Genomic DNA, 25,506 nt, shown 5'->3' with positions numbered 1-25,506 from the left:
CGTACTCCAGACCAGAGGAGATCTAATGGCAGAGGTCTGAGTACTGGGAAGATTTGCTGGTTGTGGGAGCAGGAGAGCCTAGTAACCCCTGGCGCCCTAACTCCGTTGTCTCGCCCGTGTTATCAGAAATCCCCTGCGAGACTATGGTTGCTTGAGCCCATGGCAGCCGCGTTCGAAGGGCGGATTATGTCTGCCCAACCCCGATGCCCCCTCAGGTCTTAATGGGAGACAAAGGGAAATCCGAGACAGGGTGATAACAAGGGGCCCTCTGACTAAGCAACCAGGCCAGGGGTTACAAGCTAACTAACTTAAACCAAGGTATGTGCGGACTAGCCGCCAGGGAAAAGGACAACCAAAGATCCACTGATCCGTTACTCCTATCCAGCACCGCTGGATACCAGAGTGGATCTGTGGGAGCGGAATCCTCCGCAAAAGCTCCAGAACACAAATAAACTAAATAATAAACAGTAAGCGGACAAGCCGCAACACACGGCTGCGCCGCGACTCACGAACACCACAGGATGTTAAAGGTGCTCGGTCAGACTCCAGGAATAGATGACAAATATCCGAGTACAGGACCACTGAGGACAGGAACAACCGGATTGAGCAGGACTGGAAACTCTCTGCAACTGACAAAGGCAAACAGGAAGCTATCACCGGCGTCTGTGAGAAGTCCAAAGGGTGCTTATAAGTGTGAGCTCCCCAATCAGGAGCCAAACTGGTTCATCACAATTAATGCCGTGCAGCTTGCATGCTGCACGGCCAGCACACCATGATACAATCAGCACATCATGATACAATTAGAACAGACCCAGCAACGGGGAACGCGGCCCGAACGTGGCGTCCCCGTTGCTAGGGTCAGAGCGGCTCCGTGCGCCCGGCGTCTAGCGTTGCCAGGGAGCCGGCGGCTGTACGCGCACGGCGTCCCTGGTTGCTAGGCGCCGGGCCGCACCGACGAGCGGGCCCCGGCGCCTAACAGTACCCCCCCCTTGAGGAGGGGTCAAGGAACCCCTAAAGCCAGGTTTCTGAGGAAATTCTCGAAAAAATGCCCTTTTGAGCCTCGGGGCATGAAGATCCTCATCCAGGACCCAAGACCTTTCCTCTGGCCCATAACCTCTCCAATGTACCAAAAAATAAAGTCGACCCCGGGACAACTTGGAATCGAGAACCTTCTCCACTAAGAACTCCTGCTGACCCTGTACATTTATAGGTGATCTCCCCTGAGATATTTTACGAGGAAATCTACTGGACGAAACATATGGTTTCAGCAATGAGCAATGGAAGGTATTTCCGATCCGTAAAGTTTTTGGTAAACGTAACCGGAAAGCAACTGGATTGACTTTTTTGATAATGTGAAATGGTCCAATAAATTTAGGACCCAATCTGGCTGAGGTTTGTCGAAGTTTAATGTTGCGAGTCGACAACCACACCTTATCTCCTACTTTAAAAGTGCACGGCCGCCGGAGCCTGTCAGAAAATCTTTTTTCCCGGAATGCCGCTTTTCTGAGAGCCAGGTGCACTTTTCTCCAAATAAGTTTAAGATGAGAGGTCAGGGCCAGTGAGGAGACAGAGGAATGTTGAAAAAATGAATTAGCTCTGGGGTGAAAACCAAAAACTGCAAAAAATGGAGACACATTGGTGGAAGAATGACAGGCATTATTATAAGCAAACTCCGCCAATGGAAGAAACTCCGACCAGTCATTTTGGAGTTTGGCCGAGTACAAACGCAAATATTGTTTTAGAGATTGATTAACTCGCTCAGTCTGCCCATTGGATTGGGGATGATAGCCGGACGTTAAAGATAACTTCATCTTTAATGAAGCACAAAAAGACTTCCAAAATTGTGCAATGAATTGTGGACCCCGATCAGAAACAATATCAGTGGGTAAGCCATGGAGTCTGAAAACATGGCGGAGGAACAAGACTGCCAATCCCTGGGCAGATGGCAATCGGGGAAGAGCAATGAAATGGGCCATTTTACTAAAACGGTCCACTACCACCCATATGACTCGGCATCCGGCTGACAGAGGGAGGTCCACCACAAAATCCATGGAGATATGCGACCATGGCCTAAGAGGAACATTCAAGGGCATAAGTTGACCGATGGGTAAAGAACGGGGAACTTTATGCTGTGCACAGACCTGACACGAAAAAACAAACTCTTTAATGTCTTTGGAAAGACCAGGCCACCATACTGAGCGGGAGACTAATTCCAAAGTCTTAGCGATTCCCGGATGCCCGGCAACTTTGCTATCATGAAACTCCGTCAAAACAGTTGCTCTCAAAAACTCAGGGACAAAAAGACGACCAGCAGGAGTATTTCCAGGAGCTTGATGTTGAAGCAGCTTTAACTGGGTAAATACATCCTGTGTGAGGCCTGCCCGAATGGTTGAGGACGGCAGTATGGGAGTAACAGGACTGTTGTCTTGAACTGGAAGAAAACTGCGTGACAGGGCATCTGCCTTAGTATTCTTGGAACCTGGCCTGAAGGTGATAATGAATTTGAAACGAGTAAAAAATAAAGCCCAACGAGCCTGCCGGGCATTCAGTCGCTTAGCTGATTCAATGTATTGAAGATTTTTGTGATCAGTCAAAACTGAAATAGTATGAGTCGCTCCTTCAAGCCAATGTCTCCACTCCTCGAAAGCCCATTTAATAGCCAGCAATTCCCGGTTACCAACATCGTAGTTGGATTCTGCAGATGAGAATTTCCTGGACATAAAGGCACAAGGATGTAATTCAAGGGAATCCGGATCCTTCTGAGATAGGATAGCCCCCACTCCAACCTCCGAGGCATCAACCTCAACAATGAAAGGCAATTCTGGGTTGGGATGTCTGAGGACAGGGGCTGAGACAAAGGCTTGTTTCAAGGCCTGAAAAGATAACTCAGCTTCACGTGACCAATTGGTAGGATCTGCTCCCTTCTTAGTTAGTGCCACAATGGGAGCAACTAGGTCAGAGAAAGAGTGAATAAATCTTCTATAGTAGTTCGCAAACCCTAAAAAGCGCTGAATTGCTTTTAAGTTGGTGGGTTGCGCCCAACTAAGGATGGCTTGGAGCTTCTTTGGTTCCATACAGAATCCCCGAGGGGAAATAATGTACCCTAAAAAGGATACCTCCGTAACATGAAATTCACACTTCTCCAGCTTGGCATACAGGTGATTTTCACGTAATTTTTTTAGAACTTGATGCACCTGGGAAACATGTTGTTCTACAGAATCAGAATATATCAAAATATCGTCTAAGTAGACTACAACGAACCTTCCAAGAAATTCACGGAGCACATCGTTAATGAGATCCTGGAAGACTGCCGGAGCGTTAGACAGGCCAAATGGCATGACCAGATACTCATAGTGGCCTGACTGAGTACTGAATGCCGTTTTCCACTCATCCCCTGACTTGATTCTGATGAGGTTATATGCTCCTCTCAGGTCAATCTTAGAAAAAATCACAGCCGAACGTAGCTGATCAAAGAGGACAGAGATCAGCGGCAGAGGGTAAGTATTCTTTACTGAGATTTTATTCAAAGCTCTAAAATCAATGCAGGGTCTGAGAGAACCATCCTTCTTCTCTACGAAGAAGAAACCTGCACTTAAAGGGGATTTGGATGGCCTGATAAATCCTTTCCCAAGGCTTTCTTTCACATACTCATTCATGGCCACAGTTTCAGGACCAGACAATGCATATAACCTTCCTTTAGGCAACGTGGCACCAGGAATTAGCTCAATGGCACAATCATAAGGCCTATGGGGAGGCAGAATATCCGCATTGCCCTTGGAAAATACATCAACAAAATCCTGGTATTCCACAGGAATGGGTGCGGGAACGGCGGCAGCTACTCGGATAGGAAGCGTAATACATTCTTTATTACAGATGGTACCCCATTGTAAGATCTCCCCCGACTGCCAATCAATGATGGGATTATGAAAGGCCAGCCAAGGGTGACCCAGAACCACAGGAACTGCTGGACAATGGGTAAGGAAAAACTCAATCTTTTCAGAATGTAGAGCTCCTACCGAAAGTAAAACAGGAGGTGTACAGAGAGAAATAACCCCATTGGACAAGGGACTCCCATCTAAACCATGCATGGTGACACACCTACCCAAGGTTAACTGAGGAATACCTAAGGCCTTGGCCCATGTTAAATCCATAAAGTTCCCTGCAGCTCCACTGTCCACAAAAGCAGAGACCGAGGAACAGAGGCTGCCAAAGGAAACTTTAGCAGGAACTAACAGTGAATTATTTGAGGAGATAAGCTGCAGACCAAAGTGAACCCCCTCACAACTCACTTGGTCAGGAAGTTTCCCGACTTGTTCGGACAACTACGGGCAAAATGTCCCTTACCTCCACAGTATAAACAAAGACCAGAATTTTGCCTCCTGGTTCTTTCTTCAGGAGACAATTTGGAGAGACCTATCTGCATAGGCTCCTCCATGTCCACAGGGATGGAAAAAACACAAGGAGTAGACCCGACAGACGCTCCTTTTTCAGCCCTCCGCTCTCTGAGCCGACGATCTATCTTAATAGAGAGCTCCATGAGTTTATCGAGAGTCTCAGGAGCGGGATACTGAAGGAGACTGTCTTTAATAGATTCAGATAAGCCGAGGCGAAACTGACTGCGCAGGGCTGGGTCATTCCATCCACAGTCGTTCGACCAACGGCGAAACTCCGTACAATAAATCTCTGCGGGATTCCTACCCTGTCTGAGAGCACGCAACTGACTCTCAGCGGACGCCTCTCTATCAGGGTCGTCATACAATAGCCCTAACGATTTTAAAAAGGCGTCTACAGACAATAAGGCTGGATCGTCTGTCTTTAAACCAAAAGCCCAGGTCTGAGGATCCCCCTGAAGCAAAGAAATAATAATTCCAACCCGCTGAGCCTCCGTACCTGAGGAGACTGGTCTTAAACGAAAATAAAGTTTACAAGACTCTTTAAAATTAAAAAACTGTTTTCTATCCCCAGAAAAACGGTCAGGCAGATGCATCTTTGGTTCAGGAATGACCCTCGGGGAAGTCCGTAACAGATCTTCCTGTGACCTCACCCGGAGCGACAGATCCTGAACCATCTGAGTAAGTTCTTGAATCTGACTAACTAGAAGCTGGCCAGGATTTGGCCCAACACCGGTGGGATTCATGAGGCCGACAAAAATCTCCCAACTGAATAAGTAAAAAAAAATCAACTCCTGTTAATTTTAATTTTCTTTTTTGTCTGGCCGGTGATAATGTTATGATTCCCGTACTCCAGACCAGAGGAGATCTAATGGCAGAGGTCTGAGTACTGGGAAGATTTGCTGGTTGTGGGAGCAGGAGAGCCTAGTAACCCCTGGCGCCCTAACTCCGTTGTCTCGCCCGTGTTATCAGAAATCCCCTGCGAGACTATGGTTGCTTGAGCCCATGGCAGCCGCGTTCGAAGGGCGGATTATGTCTGCCCAACCCCGATGCCCCCTCAGGTCTTAATGGGAGACAAAGGGAAATCTGAGACAGGGTGATAACAAGGGGCCCTCTGACTAAGCAACCAGGCCAGGGGTTACAAGCTAACTAACTTAAACCAAGGTATGTGCGGACTAGCCGCCAGGGAAAAGGACAACCAAAGATCCACTGATCCGTTACTCCTATCCAGCACCGCTGGATACCAGAGTGGATCTGTGGGAGCGGAATCCTCCGCAAAAGCTCCAGAACACAAATAAACTAAATAATAAACAGTAAGCGGACAAGCCGCAACACACGGCTGCGCCGCGACTCACGAACACCACAGGATGTTAAAGGTGCTCGGTCAGACTCCAGGAATAGATGACAAATATCCGAGTACAGGACCACTGAGGACAGGAACAACCGGATTGAGCAGGACTGGAAACTCTCTGCAACTGACAAAGGCAAACAGGAAGCTATCACCGGCGTCTGTGAGAAGTCCAAAGGGTGCTTATAAGTGTGAGCTCCCCAATCAGGAGCCAAACTGGGTCATCACAATTAATGCCGTGCAGCTTGCATGCTGCACGGCCAGCACACCATGATACAATCAGCACATCATGATACAATTAGAACAGACCCAGCAACGGGGAACGCGGCCCGAACGTGGCGTCCCCGTTACTAGGGTCAGAGCGGCTCCGTGCGCCCGGCGTCTAGCGTTGCCAGGGAGCCGGCGGCTGTACGCGCACGGCGTCCCTGGTTGCTAGGCGCCGGGCCGCACCGACGAGCGGACCCCGGCGCCTAACACTGGGTCTGTCACCGGTCGATTATGGGACTCACTCTTTCCGCATCGGCGCTGTTTCTGCCGCCGCTGTGGCGGGTTGGTCCGAAGTCGAGTTCCGGGCACTGGGTAGGGGAAGGTTTGGTGCAGTTAGATGCTATATCAGGCCTTCCCCTGGCAGAGCGCCCCTTTGAGGATTAGCCGTTCGTCGCAATCGCCTTTGCGATTGTGGGGGCCTTGAGGAATTTTTGTTTTACCGTCGGTTTTAATTACGGCTTTTGCCGGCTGACGGATATTTTGTTTTTGCCTCAAGTCAAATTGGGCGACCCAACTCCCCCTCCCTCCCCATCATCCTGTCACGGTTAGGTTTTTTCACCCTCATGTTAGGTAAGAGTTTCCACTTATTCATGCCTTTATACACAATTATTTTACAGGACGGCGGCTAGATCCGCTAATTGTTTGGTTGATTGGCCATTCTTAGTTTTACTGGCTATCCATTTCATCTGTGGCCAGTGATGTTGAGAGGTTCCCGGAGCTGCAGCCCATGCACTGGCTGGGGGCGCAGGGGCCTCTGGTGGGACAGTTTCTGCGAATGGTTGCTGTCGGCTGTGGTTAGTTTCGGTTATACATTTTTTCCTGATTGTGCATTGTGGGGGCAACGATATAGGGCGTAGGTATGGCCTAGCATGCGCTGTGAAATTCGGCGCCATCCTTTGCAGTTGATGACCGACTGGTCTGCTTGTACTGTCATCTATTTGGACATCGTGCCCCGGAGGGTTTGACGAGGAGCTTTTAGCCCGGGGGCGATTGAGCTGTACTGGTCAGATGGGGTTCACCTGTCAGCTGCAGGTCTGCCCATATTTTGAAGACATCATCTGAGTCTGGAGGTCCTGTTTGTTCATTGAGTTTAGGGTTTTTGGTGGCGGTGGCAGGTTTGGAGGAACCTGGCAGTTGGCCGGTTCAGAACGGTTATTTAATTTTGATTCATTTGGTTTAATTTGCTTAAGTTTTGGAATTGAGTTTTGGTTAATTTTATAATTTTACTATGGGCATCACCGTACCAGGTGAGCCCATATGCTATTAGTTGGGGAGCAGCATACGTGGATCTTGGGGCTGGTGGCCCAATTTCTTATTCCGTAGGGGCGGAATTTAGCTCTGTCCTTACGAGTTGTGTTGTGGCAGGGGTAGTGGCAGGAGGTCGACCCCTGGCCATGGAGGAAAAGGCAGATGGCCCATAGTTGCATTGGATTCGGGATGGTCAAGGATGGTGGCAGAAGGCCGATCCCTGAACATCTGGGCAGAAGGCCCTCAGGGATGGTGGCAGAAGGCCGATCCCGGAACATCTGGGCAGAAGGCCCTCCAACATTTAGGATATTATTTCAATTATAATTTTTAGATATTTTATTTTCATGTGCTGTCTGCTTTATGCTATGTGTGATAAATATTTTAACCATTCTTCTCCCCGCCACCTTAGTTAAAGAGGGAGTTTTTCATCCAAGTTTAGATTTAATAAGCCTTCCTCTCAGTCAATAAAAGCCGACCCCTTTCACGCCACATTTGGTTGTCAGTGTCATTATTTATTTAGATAAGTGTGCTTGAATGATGTGCGGATGCATCTGGACGTGTGAAGTTTAAGACTGTGTATGGCATCCTGTGTGCCAGAACAGCATAAACTCACCGGACTGGGCATTTTAGCATGTCAGCCAAAGCATCACTGTGGCTTGTCAGGAGTTAAGGCTTTTGGGGGTGGAACATTGTGTATTTGCTGTTTGGATTTGATTGGTGGTGAATAGAGTCAGGGGTGGTGCTGCTAGGGATGTAGGAATTCAGCCTAGAAGTTTCTGCCTCTTTCCAGTTTTATCGTTGCCCTCCCTCCCGCCCTGTGGGAGGCATGTTTTAAAGTTTTAATACAATTTGTTTGTGTCGGCTATTCGGTGGCCGGTTCAGAACGGTTATTTAATTTTGATTCATTAGGTTTAATTTGCTTAAGTTTTGGAATTGAGTTTTGGTTAATTTTATAATTTTACTATGGGCATCACCGGGGTGTAGTATGGTATGCCGGCGGTCGGGCTCCCAGCGACCAGCATACCGGCGCCGGGAGCCCGACCGCCAGCATACCGACAGTGTGGCGAGCGCAAATATGCCCCTTGCAGGCTCGCTGCACTCGCCACGCTGCGGGCACGGTGGCGCGCCACATTATTTTATTCTCCCTCCAGGGGGGTCGTGGACCCCCACGAGGGAGAATAAGTGTCGGTATGCCGACTGTCGGGATTCCGGCGCCGGTATACTGTGCACCGGGATCCCAAGAGCCGGCATACTGAAAACTACCCCATCACCGTACCAGGTAAGCCCATATGCTATTAGTTGGGGAGCAGCATACGTGGATCTTGGGGCTGGTGGCCCAATTTCTTATTCCCTAGGGGCGGAATTTAGCTCTGTCCTTACGAGTTGTGTTGTGGCAGGGGTAGTGGCAGGAGGTCGACCCCTGGCCATGGAGGAAAAGGCAGATGGCCCATAGTTGCATTGGATTCGGGATGGTCAGGGATGGTGGCAGAAGGCCGATCCCTGACCATCTGGGCAGAAGGCCCTCAGGGATGGTGGCAGAAGGCCGATCCCGGAACATCTGGGCAGAAGGCCCTCAGGGATGGTGGCAGAAGGCCGATCCCGGAACACCTGGGCAGAAGGCCCTCCAACATTTAGGATATTATTTCAATTGTAATTTTGAGATATTTTATTTTCATGTGCTGTCTGCTTTATGCTATGTGTGATAAATATTTTAAGCGTTCTTCTCCCCGCCACCTTAGTTAGTTAGAGAGGGAGTTTTTCATCCAAGTTTAGATTTAATAGGCCTTCCTCTCAGTCAATAAATGCCGACCCCTTTCACTCCACATTTGGTTGTCAGTGTCATTATTTATTTAGATAAGTGGGCTTGAATGATGTGCGGATGCATCTGGACGTGTGAAGTTTATGTCTTGGCCAAGGTAAAGCAAAGCTTAGAACACACAAAAATGTTGCACATAACAATGCATTTTTGCACTTCTTCTCTAAGGGGGTCTTGAAAACCTGTCGACCAATAGTGGTCGACCTAAACATTGTCAACCTAGTTACTGTCGACCTAGAGACTGGATCCCCACAGTTAGGGCCCTGGTTGGTAATGAACATCAGCACTGTTGAATTAGCATCCCTGTCGACCTAGTTACTGTCGACCAATAGTGGTCTACCCAAACATGGTCGACCTAGACACTGTCAACCCTATGAAGCACACCCCTATCTGTGTGGGGTTTGTATGTTCTTTCCATGTGCACTGTGGTGTTTATACCACTAGAGTCTGGTGTAACTTGTTACTCCCTGCTTATTGTTCTGCATCTGTTCTGATCAGAATGTTACGTTGTTGTTATATGTTGTTCTCCAGTAAGAAAGCCGCTGTGTTTGCTGCGATCTGAGAGCCAGATTCAGAGATGTACTTACACTGAATATTTACGCAAATCTCCCGTATTACACAGGAGCCGCACTTTGCGTGAGCAGATCTGGTCCTGCAACATCGCTATAAAAGCAGCAGAGTGACTGCCATGCTGCTGGTATGTGGGGGCAGCCATGGGGAGTGTTTCAGAAAACAGGGGCGGGTCAGACCTGTCTTAGGGCACGTCAAATCAGTGGCTGTGTCCTAGGACGCAGCGTGGTTTTGTCAGACACACTGAGTAAGGCGAGGGTTACTTACATGTCTGACGCTCACACAGATGCTGCTTCTTCGGCAGGTGGTGTCTTTTACTTAAGACTCCTCCTTTGGCTTTTGCATATTGTCGCACAGCTGCTGCGTACAAAGATGTGAATAAGTGTAACTCTATGATTCAGGCCCTGAGTGTGGTGTCCTCTCACGGATGTAACACTGGTGACCACTATTACAGCACATCTTATTGTATCACTTCCATAGACTATGGGGGTAATTCAGACCTAATCGCAGCAGCAAATTTGTTAGCAGTTGGGCAAAACCTAGGGGGTCATTCCGAGTTGTTCGCTCGGTAAAAATCTTCGCATCACAGCGATTTTCCGCTTAATGCGCATGCGCAATGTCCGCACTGCGACTGCGCCAAGTAAATTTACTATGCACTTAGGAATTTTACTCACGGCATTTTCATCGTTCTGGCGATCGTAATGTGATTGACAGGAAATGGGTGTTACTGGGCGGAAACAGGCCGTTTTATGGGCGTGTGGGAAAAAACACTACCGTTTACGGAAAAAACGCAGGAGTGGCCGGAGAAACGGGGGAGTGTCTGGGCGAACGCTGGGTGTGTTTCTGACGTCAAACCAGGAACGACAAGCACTGAACTGATCGCAGATGCCGAGTAAGTCTGAAGCTACTCAGAAACTGCTACGAGGTGTATAATCGCAATATTGCGAATACATCATTCGCAATTTTAAGATGCTAAGATTCACTCCCAGTAGGCGGCGGCTTAGCATGAGCAAATCTGCTAAAATTCACTTGCGAGCGAACAACTCGGAATGACCCCCCATGTGCACTGCAGGGGGGGGCAGATGTAACATGTGCAGAGAGAGTTAGATTTGGGTGGGTTATATTGTTTCTGTGCAGGGTAAATACTGGCTGCTTTATTTTTAAACTGCAATTTAGATTTCAGTTTGAACACACCCCACCCAAATCTAACTCTCTCTGCACATGTTACATATGTCCCCCCTGCAGTGCACATGGTTTTGCCCATCTGCTAACAAATTTGCTGCTGCGATCAGGTCTGAATTACCCCCTAAGCCCCTCTCTCTGGGCCGCAGCCAGCAGCAGGTGTGATTGTAGGGCTCCAGGTGATGTCTGTGTACCAGGCCAGGTGAGAACAGAGCACACAGTGCCTGGCTACATATTCAGACCATCACTTGTCAGACGCGTCCTCTGCCAAAGCTTCCCTCAGCGGTCAGTGGTAAGCCACTCTGGTGAGTGCTGTATAATTAGCAGTGATCTGAGCACAGGGTCAGCGGGAGAAAGAACCTTCCAGCCTCCCTCCGAGCTCCCTGCCTGCAGCGACTGAAATCCATCTGCGGCCACCAAATTTCCTGTTTTGCTAATAAATCTATTGATATAACAAGGTGAAATGGGTACAAGAGAGTTTTTAGACAGATGACCTTGGTATAATACGTCCTAGGTAACCAATATAGAATAATTTGGCTATTTAAGGAGTTAGGAAATAATATCATTGCTGAGGTCGGACTTGACCATGAAACAACTAAATGGGACATGTGGGTCCTTATTCCACCTGTGCAACGCCATATAATATGGCGGCCACTCAGTTTAGCGTAGCATCATGTGACACAGGAGGGTTAGGCAGGTGCATCTACAGGGGTTGGCTGGGCAGGGGGGCAGGGTGCCATCTGCCCCCCGGGCCAGTGCAATTTAAGTGTTCCAGGGCCACCTGACTGCAGATTCCCTGTGAAAAGCTGGACCACTTGCTAGCGTCAGCCCCCCAGGCTGAAAGTTGCCAGCCAGCCCCTGTGCATCTATGTGGGTCATGGAAAGAATTGTCTAGGCGCAGCTTACAATAGCCATAAAAAAATATTTAATGAACCTCGTTATAATGTATTGATTTCATCATTGTAATTCGCTTAAATAAACATTCTCTTATAAAGGCCAGTGACTAAAGGTGCATACACACGGAGCGCTTTTTCCCCCTGCCCAGCGATGTCAGTGGGGGTGAGCGGCTTTCCACAGCAGGACGCTATGGAAAGCCGCTCACCCTGCCGTTCATCTACTGGTAATACCAGTCCTCAGCTGGTGCAAATGATTTGTCATACATGCTACCACTGGGTGAAAACTCAGACGTCATGGCCTGGTCTACCACTGATACGCAGATGATAAACAACTGTACCTGTGCTCTGCTCCGGGTACTGAGAACCCAATCCCAACCATAAATGGCTGCCTAGCTGAGCTCCAAGAGTGAGTGAGTGCCAGTTGGCTGCAGCTGAATCCTGATAAAACAAAAGTCCTTATGGAAGCAGCTCTTCATCAAAGGACAAGACTGCAGCATAGCCAACCAACTGGACTTACACTTGGGGGTTCAGATTTACAAACCACTAACGTGTGGGATCTTGGTTTTGTCCTGGATGGTGGCTCCACACTTATGCATCAGGTGTCAGCCAAAATCAAATCCTCATTTTTTCATCCGAGGAACATAGCCAGAATCCAGCACTTAAATCCCTCAGAAGATCTGTACAAACTAAAGTCATGCATACATTTGTATCATCACGCCTAGACTACTGCAATGCCCTCTGCCCGGGTCATCCAGCAAACGATCTGCACCACTTGCAGCTGGTACGAAAAGCAGCAGCCAGACTGTTACTGGCCAGATCCGTTCCTGCCATATAACACCCATTCTCTATTTAGGGGTGCCTGTGTGCAGCTTCCGTTTGGCCCTGCCCTCCTTGTCTCATCAGCATGCGCCAATCTCCAGGTGCAGGTGCCATTTTCCTAGTGATGTTGGTTGTGCGCAGATGCAAAATCTCTGCCTACATGGTGGCTGCATCCTGCTCCGGGTGATAGCTAAAGCGCGCTGGAGAGGCAAGGATTGTTAATGGTGCACACGTCTCTACCCCCCTCACTGAATGCCTGTAAAATGGCAAATCTATTTCAAGGCTGGCTTACTGGCCTTTTATAGCCGCAAATAATCCAAGACCAAGATACCTGACGCAGCGTCTGATTCCTCACCCCCCCACTCCCCTCACTCCCGTGACGCAGTGTCTGATTCCTCACCCCCCCACTCCCCTCACTCCCGTGACGCAGTGTCGGATTCCTCACCCCCCCACTCCCCTCACTCCCGTGACACAGCATCTGATTCTTCACACCCCCACTCCCCTCACTCCCGTGACGCAGCGTCTGATTCTTCAGACCCCCACTCCCCTCACTCCCGTGACGCAGCATCTGATTCTTCACACCCCCACTCCCCTCACTCCCGTGACGCAGCGTCTGATTCTTCACACCCCCACTCCCCTCACTCCCGTGACGCAGTGTCTGATTCCTCACACCCCCACTCCCCTCACTCCCGTGACGCAGTGTCTGATTCCTCACCCCCCCCACTCCCCTCACTCTCCCGTGACGCAGCATCTGATTCCTCACCCCCCCACTCCCCTCACTCCCGTGATACAGCGTCTGATTCCTCACCCCCCCACTCCCCTCACTCCCGTGATGCAGCGTCTGATTCCTCACACCCCCCACTCCCCTCACTCCCGTGACGCAGTGTCTGATTCCTCACACCCCAACTCCCCTCACTCTCCCGTGACGCAGCGTCTGATTCCTCACCCCCCCACTCCCCTCACTCCCGTGACGCAGCGTCTGATTCCTCACCCCCCCCACTCCCCTCACTCCCGTGATGCAGCGTCTGATTCCTCACACCCCCCACTCCCCTCACTCCCGTGACGCAGCATCTGATTCCTCACCCCCCCACTCCCCTCACTCCCGTGATGCAGCATCTGATTCTTCACCCCCCCACTCCCCTCACTCCCGTGATACAGCGTCTGATTCCTCACCCCCCCCACTCCCCTCACTCCCGTGATGCAGCGTCTGATTCCTCACACCCCCCACTCCCCTCACTCCCGTGACGCAGCATCTGATTCCTCACCCCCCCACTCCCCTCACTCCCGTGACGCAGCGTCTGATTCCTCACCCCCCTACTCCCCTCACTCCCGTGACGCAGCGTCTAATTCCTCACACCCCCACTCCCCTCACTCCCGTGACGCAGTGTCTGATTCCTCACACCCCCACTCCCCTCACTCCCGTGATGCAGCGTCTGATTCCTCACCCCCCCACTCCCCTCACTCCCGTGACGCAGCGTCTGTTTCCTCACACCCCCACTCCCCTCACTCCCGTGACGCAGCGTCTGATTTCTCACACCCCCACTCCCCTCACTCCCGTGATGCAGCATCTGATTCCTCACACCCCCACTCCCCTCACTCCCGTGACGCAGCGTCTGATTCCTCACCCCCCCACTCCCCTCACTCCCATGACGCAGCGTCTGATTCCTCACCCCCCACTCCCCTCACTCCCGTGACGCAGCATCTGATTCCTCACCCCCCACTCCCCTCACTCCCGTGACACAGCATCTGATTCTTCACACCCCCACTCCCCTCACTCCCGTGACGCAGCGTCTGATTCTTCACACCCCCACTCCCCTCACTCCCGTGACGCCGCGTCTAATTCCTCACACCCCCACTCCCCTCACTCCCGTGACGCAGCGTCTGATTCCTCACCCCCCCACTCCCGTGACGCAGTGTCTGATTCCTCACACCCCCACTCCCCTCACTCCCGTGACGCCGCGTCTAATTCCTCACCCCCCCACTCCCCTCACTCCCGTGACGCAGCATCTAATTCCTCTCACCCCCACTCCCCTCACTCCCGTGATGCAGCATCTAATTCCTCACACCCCCACTCCCCTCACTCCCGTGATGCAGCATCTAATTCCTCACTCCCCCACTCCCCTCACTCACGTGATGCAGCATCTAATTCCTCACACCCCCACTCCCCTCACTCCCGTGACGCAGCATCTAATTCCTCACTCCCCCACTCCCCTCACCCCCCTGACGCAGCGTCTGATTCCTCACTCCCCCACTCCCCTCACTCCTGTGATGCAGCATCTAATTCCTCACTCCCCCACTCCCCTCACTCACGTGATGCAGCATCTAATTCCTCACTCCCCCACTCCCCTCACTCCCGTGACGCCGCGTCTAATTCCTCACACCCCCACTCCCCTCACTCCCGTGACGCAGCGTCTGATTCCTCACCCCCCCACTCCCGTGACGCAGTGTCTGATTCCTCACACCCCCACTCCCCTCACTCCCGTGATGCAGCATCTGATTCCTCACACCCCCACTCCCCTCACTCCCGTGACGCCGCGTCTAATTCCTCACCCCCCCACTCCCCTCACTCCCGTGACGCAGCATCTAATTCCTCTCACCCCCACTCCCCTCACTCCCGTGATGCAGCATCTAATTCCTCACACCCCCACTCCCCTCACTCCCGTGATGCAGCATCTAATTCCTCACTCCCCCACTCCCCTCACTCACGTGATGCAGCATCTAATTCCTCACACCCCCACTCCCCTCACTCCCGTGACGCAGCATCTAATTCCTCACTCCCCCACTCCCCTCACTCCCGTGATGCAGCATCTAATTCCTCACACCCCCACTCCCCTCACTCCCGTGACGCAGCATCTAATTCCTCACTCCCCCACTCCCCTCACTCCCGTGATGCAGCATCTAATTCCTCACTCCCCCACTCCCCTCACTCACGTGATGCAGCGTCTAATTCCTCACACACACACTCCCCTCACTCCCGTGACGCAGCGTCTGATTCCTCACTCCCCTCACTCCCGTGATGCAGCGTCTGATTCCTCACCCCTCCACTCCCCTCACTCCCATCTGCAGACAAAGGACTATTAGCAGTGCCCGGAATCTCCCATATAGGGGTGCAGCACTGCAGCTTATAGCTTTGCGGCTCCAACTCTCTGGAACTGACAGTCTGCAGAGTCCGATGGGCCTTTACTCTACAAACTAAGATTTACCTGTTACTCACGCATTTCGCTAATGCCATTATCTGGAGGGGGGGGGGGGGGAGGGGGGACTGTTACTGACTGTATTATTTTACTCAGCGAGTAACCAGCTGTTAATTCCCACCCATTGCGCAATGTCATGAACGGGTCTGAAACTGCACTATAGTAATAACATAAGCTATCATTACACCTTTCTGCCTTCATTGGGACGGCACTGGGCTTCATCTCTCATTGCTGAGATAGCAGTGATAAGGGATTACCTTTAATGGGTCTAAATTGATACATATGTCCTTTAATCTTGTTTCGGCACCAGTGCAGCGATCCCTGTGGGGGCAGCATTTAATGGTGTATATTTATACTGTACCACCATGACGGGTTACACAGTGACAATGATATATGTTAGACAGTGTGGCACAATACAGGGAAATAAATTGTGTTGGCTCGCATTGTAGGAACATAGGGAAGTGGCCCAAACAGATAACAGTCTAATAATAGGGTTTATTGTTACTTTTATAATTGAATGTGCTGCACATGGGAAGTACGATGACTGAGAACCTGCTTATATAACTTATGCTGCAGAGGGAGATACAGCGGTGTATTTATCAGAGCTGGAGCGCCCTCTAGGGACAATTTCCTGCAACTACAGAAAGCCATGCAATAATATTATACAGGTGAAACTCAGAAAATTAGAATATCGTGCAAAAGTTAATTTATTTCAGTATTTCAACTTAAAAGGTGAAACTAAAATATTATATAGACTCATTACATGCAAAGTGAGATATTTCAAGCCTTTAATTTGTTATAATTTTGATGATTGTGGTTTACAGCTTAAACCCCAAATCCAAAATCTCAGAATATTAGAATATTACATAAATCAATAAAAAAAGGATTTTAAATACAGAAATGTCGACCCTCTGAGAAGTATAATCATCATATGTACTCAGTACTTGGTTTGGGCCCCTTTTGCATGAATTACTGTCTCAATGCGGCGTGGCATGGATTCTATCAGCCTGTGGCACTGCTGAGGTGTTAAGGAAGACCAGGATGCTTCAATAGTGTCCTTCAGCTCTTCTGCATTGTTCCGTCTCATGTCTCTCATCTTTCTCTTGGCAATGCCCCATAGATTCTCTATGGAGTTCAGGTCAGACGAGTTTGCTGGCCAATCCAGCACAGTAATCCCACGGTCATTGAACCAGGTTTTGGTACTTTTGGCAGTGTGGGCAGGTGCCAAGTCCTGCTGGAAAATGAAGTCAGCATCTCCATAATGCTTGTCTGCTGAAGGAAGCATGAAGTGCTCTAAAATGTCCTGGTAGACGGCTGCGTTGATTCTGGACTTAATAAAGCACAGTGGACCAACACCAGCAGATGACATGGCTCCCCAAATCAACACAGACTGCGGAAACTTCACACTGGATTTCAAGGATCTTGGATTGTGTGCCTCTCCATTCTTCCTCCATACTCTGGGACCTTGGTTTCAAAATGAGATGCAAAATTTGCTCTCATCAGAAAAGAGGACTTTGGACCACTGAGCTACAGACCAGTTATTTTTTTCTTTAGCCCAGGTAAGAGGCTTCTGACGTTGTTTGTTGTTCAGGAGTGTCTTGACAAGAGGAATAAGACATTTGAAGCCCATGTCCAGGATCCGTCTGTGTGATGCACTAACTCCAGCCTCAGTCCCCTCCTTGTGAAGCTCCCCCACACTCGTCTGACCTGAACCCCATAGAGAATCTTTGGGGCATTGCCAAGAGAAAGATGAGAGACATGAGATGGAACAATGCAGAAGAGCTGAAGGCCGCTATTGAAGCATCCGGGTCTTCCATAACACCTCAGCAGTGCCACCGGCTGATAGAATCCATGCCACGCTGCATTGAGGCAGTAATTCATGCAAAAGGGACTCAAACCAAGTACTGAGTACATATGCATGATTATACTTTTCAGGGGGCCGACATTTCTGTATTTAAAATACTTTTCTTATTGATTTTATGTAATATTCTAATTTTCTGAGATTTTGGTTTTGGGGTTTTCTTAAACTGTAAGCCACAATCATCAAAATTATAACACATAAAGGCTTGAAATTTGCATGTAATGAGTCTATATAATATATTAGTTTCACCTTTTAAGTTGAATTACTGAAATAAATGAACTTTTGCACGATATTCTAATTTTCTGAGTTTCACCTGTATTGCATGTCAGGTTTTGTTTTTAGGCAAGATTCACCCTCCTTGATCCCATCCACTTCCACAGTGAAGGAAAATCAATCCGTTATCACATTTGCAGTTCAAAATCCCTCCAATTGGAAGTACAAGGGTGAGGTTGGGCTTTTGCCATATGTTAATTATCCAGAGAATTGAAGTTCTTATTTACATGAAGGAATAAGCGGTAAACAGGGCGATATAAGAGAGGAGGGGGTCCGTGCACTATCTCTGTGCAGACCACCCCCTCTCACTAGTGCAAGTCTCCGGGAAAATGGCAGCTGCTCCATTTTCCTGGTGATTTCTGCGGGTAAGTACAATGCATAAGTGCCATGTGAGCTGCGTGGCCCCCCCTGGACCCAGTGGCCCCTGCACCCATTATAGATAGGGGGGGGAATATATTTTTTAGTAAACAAAGTCAATCTTTATTTTAAAATTGTAAAAATCACAGTGAGGTCAGCGCAAGATTTCTCGGAAGGGAACTAACTTCTTACGCCAAATAAACGTTATAATTCCGTCTTCGCGTCTTTTCTTTCTGATTCTTCCTGGAAAAGATGAAATGGTAACAATTATTTCTTCTGTCCCGTAAACAGGGAAAGTATATAGTATAAATAACCGACGTGGCTACAGACGGAGCAGGAATCCAACGAGGAAGATAAAATCAGTTAGAGAGAAGTCCAATCTGTCGCTCTGGAGAACTCGTTACTAATCAGTCCCACCTCACACACAGAGCAGATTGTGGTATCTAGATGAGGGAGGTGGTTCTGAATGCAGCGGTCATAGCTGTCCATCTATAAGCATCCATAGAGGACCGCCGGAGCCCGGTCTATGGGGGTCATTCCGAGTTGTTCGCTCGTTATTTTTTTCTCGCAACGGAGCGATTAGTCGTGAATGCGCATGCGCAATGTCCGCAGTGCGACTGCGCCAAGTAAATTTGCTATGCAGTTAGGTTTTTTACTCACGGCATTACGAGGTTTTTTCTTCGTTCTGGTGATCGTAGTGTGATTGACAGGAAGTGGGTGTTTCTGGGCGGAAACTGTCCATTTTATGGGTGTGTGTGAAAAAACGCTACCGTTTCTGGGAAAAACGCGGGAGTGGCTAGAGAAACGGAGGAGTGTCTGGGCGAACGCTGGGTGTGTTTGTGACGTCAAACCAGGAACGACAAGCACTGAACTGATCGCACTGGCAGAGTAAGTCTCGAGCTACTCAGAAACTGCACAGAGAGGTCTTTTCGCAATATTGCGAATCTTTCGTTCGCAATTTTGATAAGCTAAGATTCACTCCCAGAGGGCGGCGGCTTAGCGTGTGCAAAGCTGCTAAAAGCAGCTTGCGAGCGAACAACTCGGAATGACCCCCTATGAGCGGCCTGCAATGTGCTCATTCTGCTGCAGGCGCCCTCGGATGCAGATAATGGGAGATAGTCGCCTTTGTTTGTGAATAGGAACAGAGGATGTTGGTAAAACGCATGTTGTTTGCCCAAATGGTAAATGTTCACTCGGAACACAACAGTGACCGTGGGTTCTGGGTGACTCAGAACTTCTTAGGCTTGGAACGTGGATGTTCCGAGCACAGACGGGAAATTTGACTTCCTTTGCGGCAATTGTAGGGCTAAATATAGATCCAAACAGAATAAATGAATGCCTAGTTTATACGTTAAAGGACTGAAGTTTTGCGTAACTTGTCTGCCATATTTAGTACATCGATGAATTCCACTTTAGTGCCTCCTATTTATATCTCCGTGTATATCATTGTTCTGTGGAATAATGTGTCCCCGTTATCTGTTCATCTGTCTCAGCCTCTCTCTGTCCCCGGCTTGTTTATATCTGAGGCTAAATATACGGCTAAATTATGTGTTACTTTTCCTGCAATCCAGCCCTTTCCTGCTGTTCCTGTCTGCAGATATCTGGACTGATCTTCAACATTTGCGTATTTGCTCCTGAACTTGTGTCTGACGTTTGCCCACTTACTTCAGCACGGGAACAGCTGGAAAAACTGCATTAAATTTTTATATTTTAGATTAAATGTATTACTTAGCTAATTATGGCCCTCATTCCGAGTTGATAGCTCGCTAGCTACTTTTAGCAGCCATGCAAACTTATAGTCGCCGCCCACGGGGAGGTGTATTTTCGCTTTGCTAGTGTGCGAACGCCTTTGCAGCTGAGCGGTACAAAAACATTTTGTGCAAAACAAGACCAGCCCTGTAGTTACTTATCCTGTGCGATGATTCCAACGACGGAGGTACCGGAATTGATACCCGCCCTGCAAACACTTGGACACGCCTGCGTTTTCCCTACCACTCCCAGAAAACGGTCAGTGACACCCATAAACGCCCTCTTCCTGTCAATCTCCTTGCGATCGGCTGTGCGAATGGATGAGTCGCTAGAAGCATTGCACAGCAACAATACTGTTTGTCCCCGTATAGCGGCGCATACGCATGCGCAGTTTTGCCGTGTTTTTACCTGATCGCTGCGCTGCGAAAATTGGCAGCGTGCGATCAACTCGGAATGACCCCATATGTACGTTCCAGCATGTGTGATAATATTAGGATTGTATTAGCTAATCGGGTTCATTTATCATTCCCAACCTGCAAGAACATTGGGAATCGGAATACGGTATAAATCCCACATTCATGCATTTGTCATTTATACATTTATCATTACGCTTATTATGGGACAAAGGAAAGTTGATTTCATGTACAATTGTATCAATGCTACTTTGGAAACTATATATCAAGCATTTAAAAAAAAAAAAAAATTAAGTAGAAATAGCAGTTGCTACATAATTGTATGTATAGTTGCTATGTACTAACATCCTAATGCAGGTGATTTCACAGAATTAGTGATGCAGACCGCATATTATCAGTGTTGACTGGTGTTTGACCTTATGTACCAAACTTTATAAAGAGTTTTCAGAGTTTGGCTCCATTGGTTTAAGCCATCATTAGATGGCGTAAATTGCTTTATACCAGGCCTGGCCAACCTGTGGCTCTCCAGATGTTGTGAAACTACACATCCCAGCGTGCCCTGCCACAGTTTTAGCCTTCCCTAATTGCTACAGTTTTGCTAAGCATGATGGGACTTGTAGTTTTACAACAGCTGGAGAGCCACTGGTTGGCCAGGCCTGCTTTATACCTATGGAGTCAATCTCGCAGGAGAGGGATCTTACCATCCTACGGTCCCTCTCCTGCAGCCTCCTTCCATCTTTCTAAAAAGTGAAAAACTCCTCCATTGTGGTCGGTATGTAAGACTCGGGGGCAACGGTTCTCACAGCTGCTGTCCTTGCAAGTTACATTGTGGGGGTCATTCCGACCCGATCGCTCGCTGCAGTTTGTCGCAGCGATCGGGTCGGAACTGCGCATGCGCCGGCGCATGGCAGTCGTCGTTGCCTAGCGGTCGCCTCTGAGACAGAGACGGTCGATGGGCGGGAGGGGGCTGGACGGCGGCGTTAAGCCGCCGTTTAGGGGGAGCGGTCCGGCCAACGCAGGTGTCACCGCTGTGCAATGCTTTTGTATTTGTGCGGGGGGGGGGGGGGGGGGGGGGCGGCACTGATATGCGGGGCAGACCAGCCCTGTGCTGGGCGTCCCCCCGCATGTCAGGGAGGATGATCGTAGCTGTGCTAAAGTTAGCACAGCTACGATCAACTCGGAATGACCCCCTTAGTACATAGAAGTGAAATTTTGCAAAGGCCCTTAAATCTCCTTTTTCTTTCTATGCTTATTTCAGTAACAGATTTGTGCAATTCTGGCGTACTTTGTAAACTTACACAGTAACATATAGAAAAAATTACAGTATCTGCACATAAAAATATCACAGGTGAATACTGCCCTCTGCTGTACATCAGGACAGATGCACAATACTCAGGAGACCTCTGGCCAGCCGGGGTAAATACAGCGGTGCGGGTTAGTCAGTGTTTGTGTGATATTTATATGAGCACTCACAGATGCTGTATAACTTTCTGGCTAACGTGCGTCCTTCTTCAGGAGCATGGTGAAACTTTCTGCTTTCCAGCTTTATAACAGTCCCTCCCAGTCTGGCACAGTATGATTGGCGACTTACCGTGTTATTGCCCGACAAGAAACTTAAGCAGAATGTTTTCACGCGCTCAGCGGTGAATTCCCCAGAACCCATCGTCTGTTTTCTGTCTCCTTCTGTGTCGTAAATTGATATCAAAGGGAGGTCGGATTTATTGAGCTTGAAAAGGGCGGTTATTTTCTGATTGCTTCTCATCCCCACGTCGATCTTGACAAATAAAACCTGGGCATAAAATGATCATGCTTTTACTTAATGAAATTTACACTAAATCTAAAATATAATGTACTTTAGAGATGTGAGGCTCAATCCTCCAGAAATCCGAATCCACACGAATTTTGTGGCTCCGAACTCAACCAAAACCCAGATCCAGATCTTTCCGCGGTTCGGAGTTCACATTTTTAATCCAAATTTTGGCTTTTGGATTGCAAAATGTGCAATTTTAGCTTTTTTTAGCGATTGTTATAGATTTTTATCAATGAAAATTTTTCAATAATCTTTAACCGAACCAAAAACCAAATCCGAACCAAAACATTTGAGGGTGATTTTGCCAAAACCAAAACACGATGATGAATTAGAACCAAAACACCACGAACATCTCTGCTTTAAATAATATACACACAATGGTGGCTATATGTGGTTCTGGACCAGTAATCAAGGTAATGCAGCCTATAAACCAGTGATTGCACTGCAGTACTCACCTTGTTGAGGCACAAGGCACAGAGTTTGTTACAATGTAGAGTTTTCTGCTACCTGTGGGGAAGACATGTCCTGGTACTGTGGTACCCCTGGACGGTGGTGGAATCCTCCTGGGCGGGTATATTCCTCTGCAGTATAAATGTACACCATTGTGGTTGGATTCTGGAGGGTAGAGGTGGTTGACTAACCTTGCCACGTAAATCCTTAGCTGCTTCCCGCAATTCCTTTACGATCTCCTCCTGCCTCTCCACATCCTTGTGGGTGAAGAAGAGAAGATGCACTTGGACCTTGCAGGCCATAATTCCAATGGCCGACTATTTTTCAAGACACAAAGTGAATGGAAATGAGGAGGAGCCAGAAGACACTCAAAATATCTCTCTCTTATATCCTGTACACAAACAGAGAAAGTACTGTTCCATTGTGACCCCCTGCTGGGGTCTCCACTTTTTTTTTTCTATAAAGAGGAGAGCACATCCAGGGTCCATTTGACCCTAGTGCATGTGGTTTCCCCTAAATTCCCATTGCTAAGCCACTGAGCCAAAGGGTTGGTAAGTCTGATATAGTGTGTTGAATGTCCGAGTTATGTAGAAGCCATCCCAGGTACGCTAGTGTAGGGGTCTGAAGGCTGATGGGCAAATTACCTTCAAGCGGGTCATTATAAATGTGAATCTGGAAAATGATCAACTGATATATAACAATTGTCAGAAAGATGTTGGCCTGATATCTATTACTACTGCAGCCCAAATGCTCCAGACACAACATGAATGCAAAAATGTTGTTGTATATATGGATCCTTACATCTAGATTTGTTTTGCCCTGATTGTTAGTTACTAATTCATCATGAAACGCGTTCACAATGAAGTAAGCCTTTCATGAGCCAAACCCAAAAGATTGATCTAATTATCGCAAAGGCTGCACTAGCTCCAATGTAGAGGATGAAACTCTGTCCAGCTCCAGGTAGAAACTCATTAGTATATAAAGGAAAGATGGGCAGTGCCATGACTTTGTGTTACGATTCCTGTACTCCAGACTGGAGAAGATCTTATGGCAGAGATCTGAGTACAGGAATGAAATACAGGTTGTGGGAGCTGGAAAGCCTAGTAACCCCTGGCACCCTAACTCCGTTGTCTCGCCCGTGTTATCAGAAATCCCCTGCGAGACTATGGTTGCTTGAGCCCATGGCAGCCGCGTTCGAAGGGCGGATTATGTCTGCCCAACCCCGATGCCCCCGCAGGTCTTAATGGGAGACAAGGGGAAGTCCGAGACAGGGTGATAACAAGGGGCCCTCTGACTAAGCAACCAAGCCAGGGGTTACAAGCTAACTTAACTAAATCAAAAGGTATGTGCGGACTAGCCGCCAGGGAAAAGGACAACCAAAGATCCACTGATCCGACACTCCTATCCGGCACCGCTGGACACCAGAGTGGATCTTGTGGAAGCGGAATCCTCCGCAAAGCTCCAGAACACAATATAAACAAAATAATAAATAATAGCGGACAAGCCGCAACACACGGCTGCGCCGCGACTCACGAACACCACCAGATGTTAAAGGTGCTCGATCAGACTCCAGGAACAGATGGTAACTTCCGAGTACAGGATCACTGAGAACAGGAACAAACGAACAGACCGGGACTGGGAACTCTCTCAGCAGCAGAATCAGACAAACAGGAAGCTATCACCGGCGTCTGTGAGGAGTCCTGGGAGTGCTTTTAACAGAGAGTCCTAATTAAACAATCCAGAGCAGCTGGCCCACTGCATGATTCCAACTGACAAAATGCAATCAGCAGCCAGGTGAGGCTGAACACATGGAACAAGCTGCAATTACACAGACTAACCAGCGGCAGCAGACAAGAGCATACTAAAACAGAGCAACAGGAAATCCTGGCATGCAAGACAACTAATAAACATGAAATACCTAACAAAAATGCAAAACAGGAATGAGCCACAGCCGTGGCTCATAACATTACCCCCCCCTTGAGGAGGGGTCAAAAGACCCCAAAATTCAGACTATCCAGAACAAGGGATACAAAAAAAAAAAAACCTGACACATTGGTCTAACAGACCAGAAAACAAAAAACAAGCTGTAGCAACAACTTGTAACAGTGCCCTCCCCTTGATGGTGGCCACTGGACACAAGACAAGGAGAAAAAAAAAAAAAATCTCTCTTTTTTTTTTTTATCAAGGCAAGAGTCAAAAATTATTTCTTTTTCTTCTTCTTCTTTTTACAAAGCTCTTTAGGTCTGACCAAGGTAATTCCCCAAACATTGTCTGAACTGATGGTACCACCCAGCAAGGCTGCGTTCAAATCAGAGACAGGTCTCTTACCCTTGGGAGCTGAACTTTCTGGTAAAGTACTATTATTAGAAGAAGAAGTCAGAAAAGCACATCCTGCAGTCAAAGCAACGGGCTGGGACTCTTGTGCCGAGTTTACAGTATTTGGTGGACTCTCAGCAGACAAGACGGGTGACTTAGAGGAACCTGAACCAATTTCTTTGAAACCGTATCTTTTAACAATTGCATCACAGAATGCTTGGGGATCCTGAAGAATGGGATCTTCAGCTTTCATTAGGCTGGTTGCCCACTCAGAAGGCTCTCCTCTAAAAGAATAAATCAGATAGAGCCCAAGGTTTTCTGAAGTGATGCCCAGAAATGGTCTAGACAACATAATAGTGTAATAGTGTTTGAAAAGCGCCATAAATTGGGCGAAGTCCCCATCAAAGGTTATGGATGTTGAAATATCAGAGTCAGGATCTGTTTCCTTTTCATCTGACTGACTGGAGTGCTTTGCTAGGACCTGGTCACTATTGACCTTACTCGAGGCTGAGACTCTCTGAACCCCACCCGGGGCTGAGACTTTCT

At 48.5% G+C, this 25,506-nt stretch overlaps 1 protein-coding gene across 1 annotated transcript in view; it reads right to left on the bottom strand.

The window, feature by feature from the left end:
* Window positions 1–18,374: 18,374 nt before the first annotated feature.
* The window catches only part of ERP27 (endoplasmic reticulum protein 27), a 28,676-nt gene continuing 21,544 nt past the window's right edge, over window positions 18,375–25,506 (bottom strand). The window contains exons 5-7 of the mRNA XM_063941566.1: window positions 22,836–22,961; window positions 21,976–22,173; window positions 18,375–18,465 (exon numbers count right to left, since the gene is read on the bottom strand). Of these exons, the coding sequence (XP_063797636.1) occupies window positions 18,427–18,465; window positions 21,976–22,173; window positions 22,836–22,961 (363 nt within the window). The 3' untranslated portion in view covers window positions 18,375–18,426. The remainder of the gene's footprint in view (window positions 18,466–21,975; window positions 22,174–22,835; window positions 22,962–25,506) is intronic.

The sequence above is a fragment of the Pseudophryne corroboree genome, chromosome 9, assembly GCF_028390025.1.
Source record: "Pseudophryne corroboree isolate aPseCor3 chromosome 9, aPseCor3.hap2, whole genome shotgun sequence".
Lineage (NCBI taxonomy): Eukaryota > Metazoa > Chordata > Amphibia > Anura > Myobatrachidae > Pseudophryne > Pseudophryne corroboree.
The sequence above is the reverse complement of the archived record's forward strand: the minus strand, read 5'-3'. Positions and strand labels throughout refer to the sequence as shown.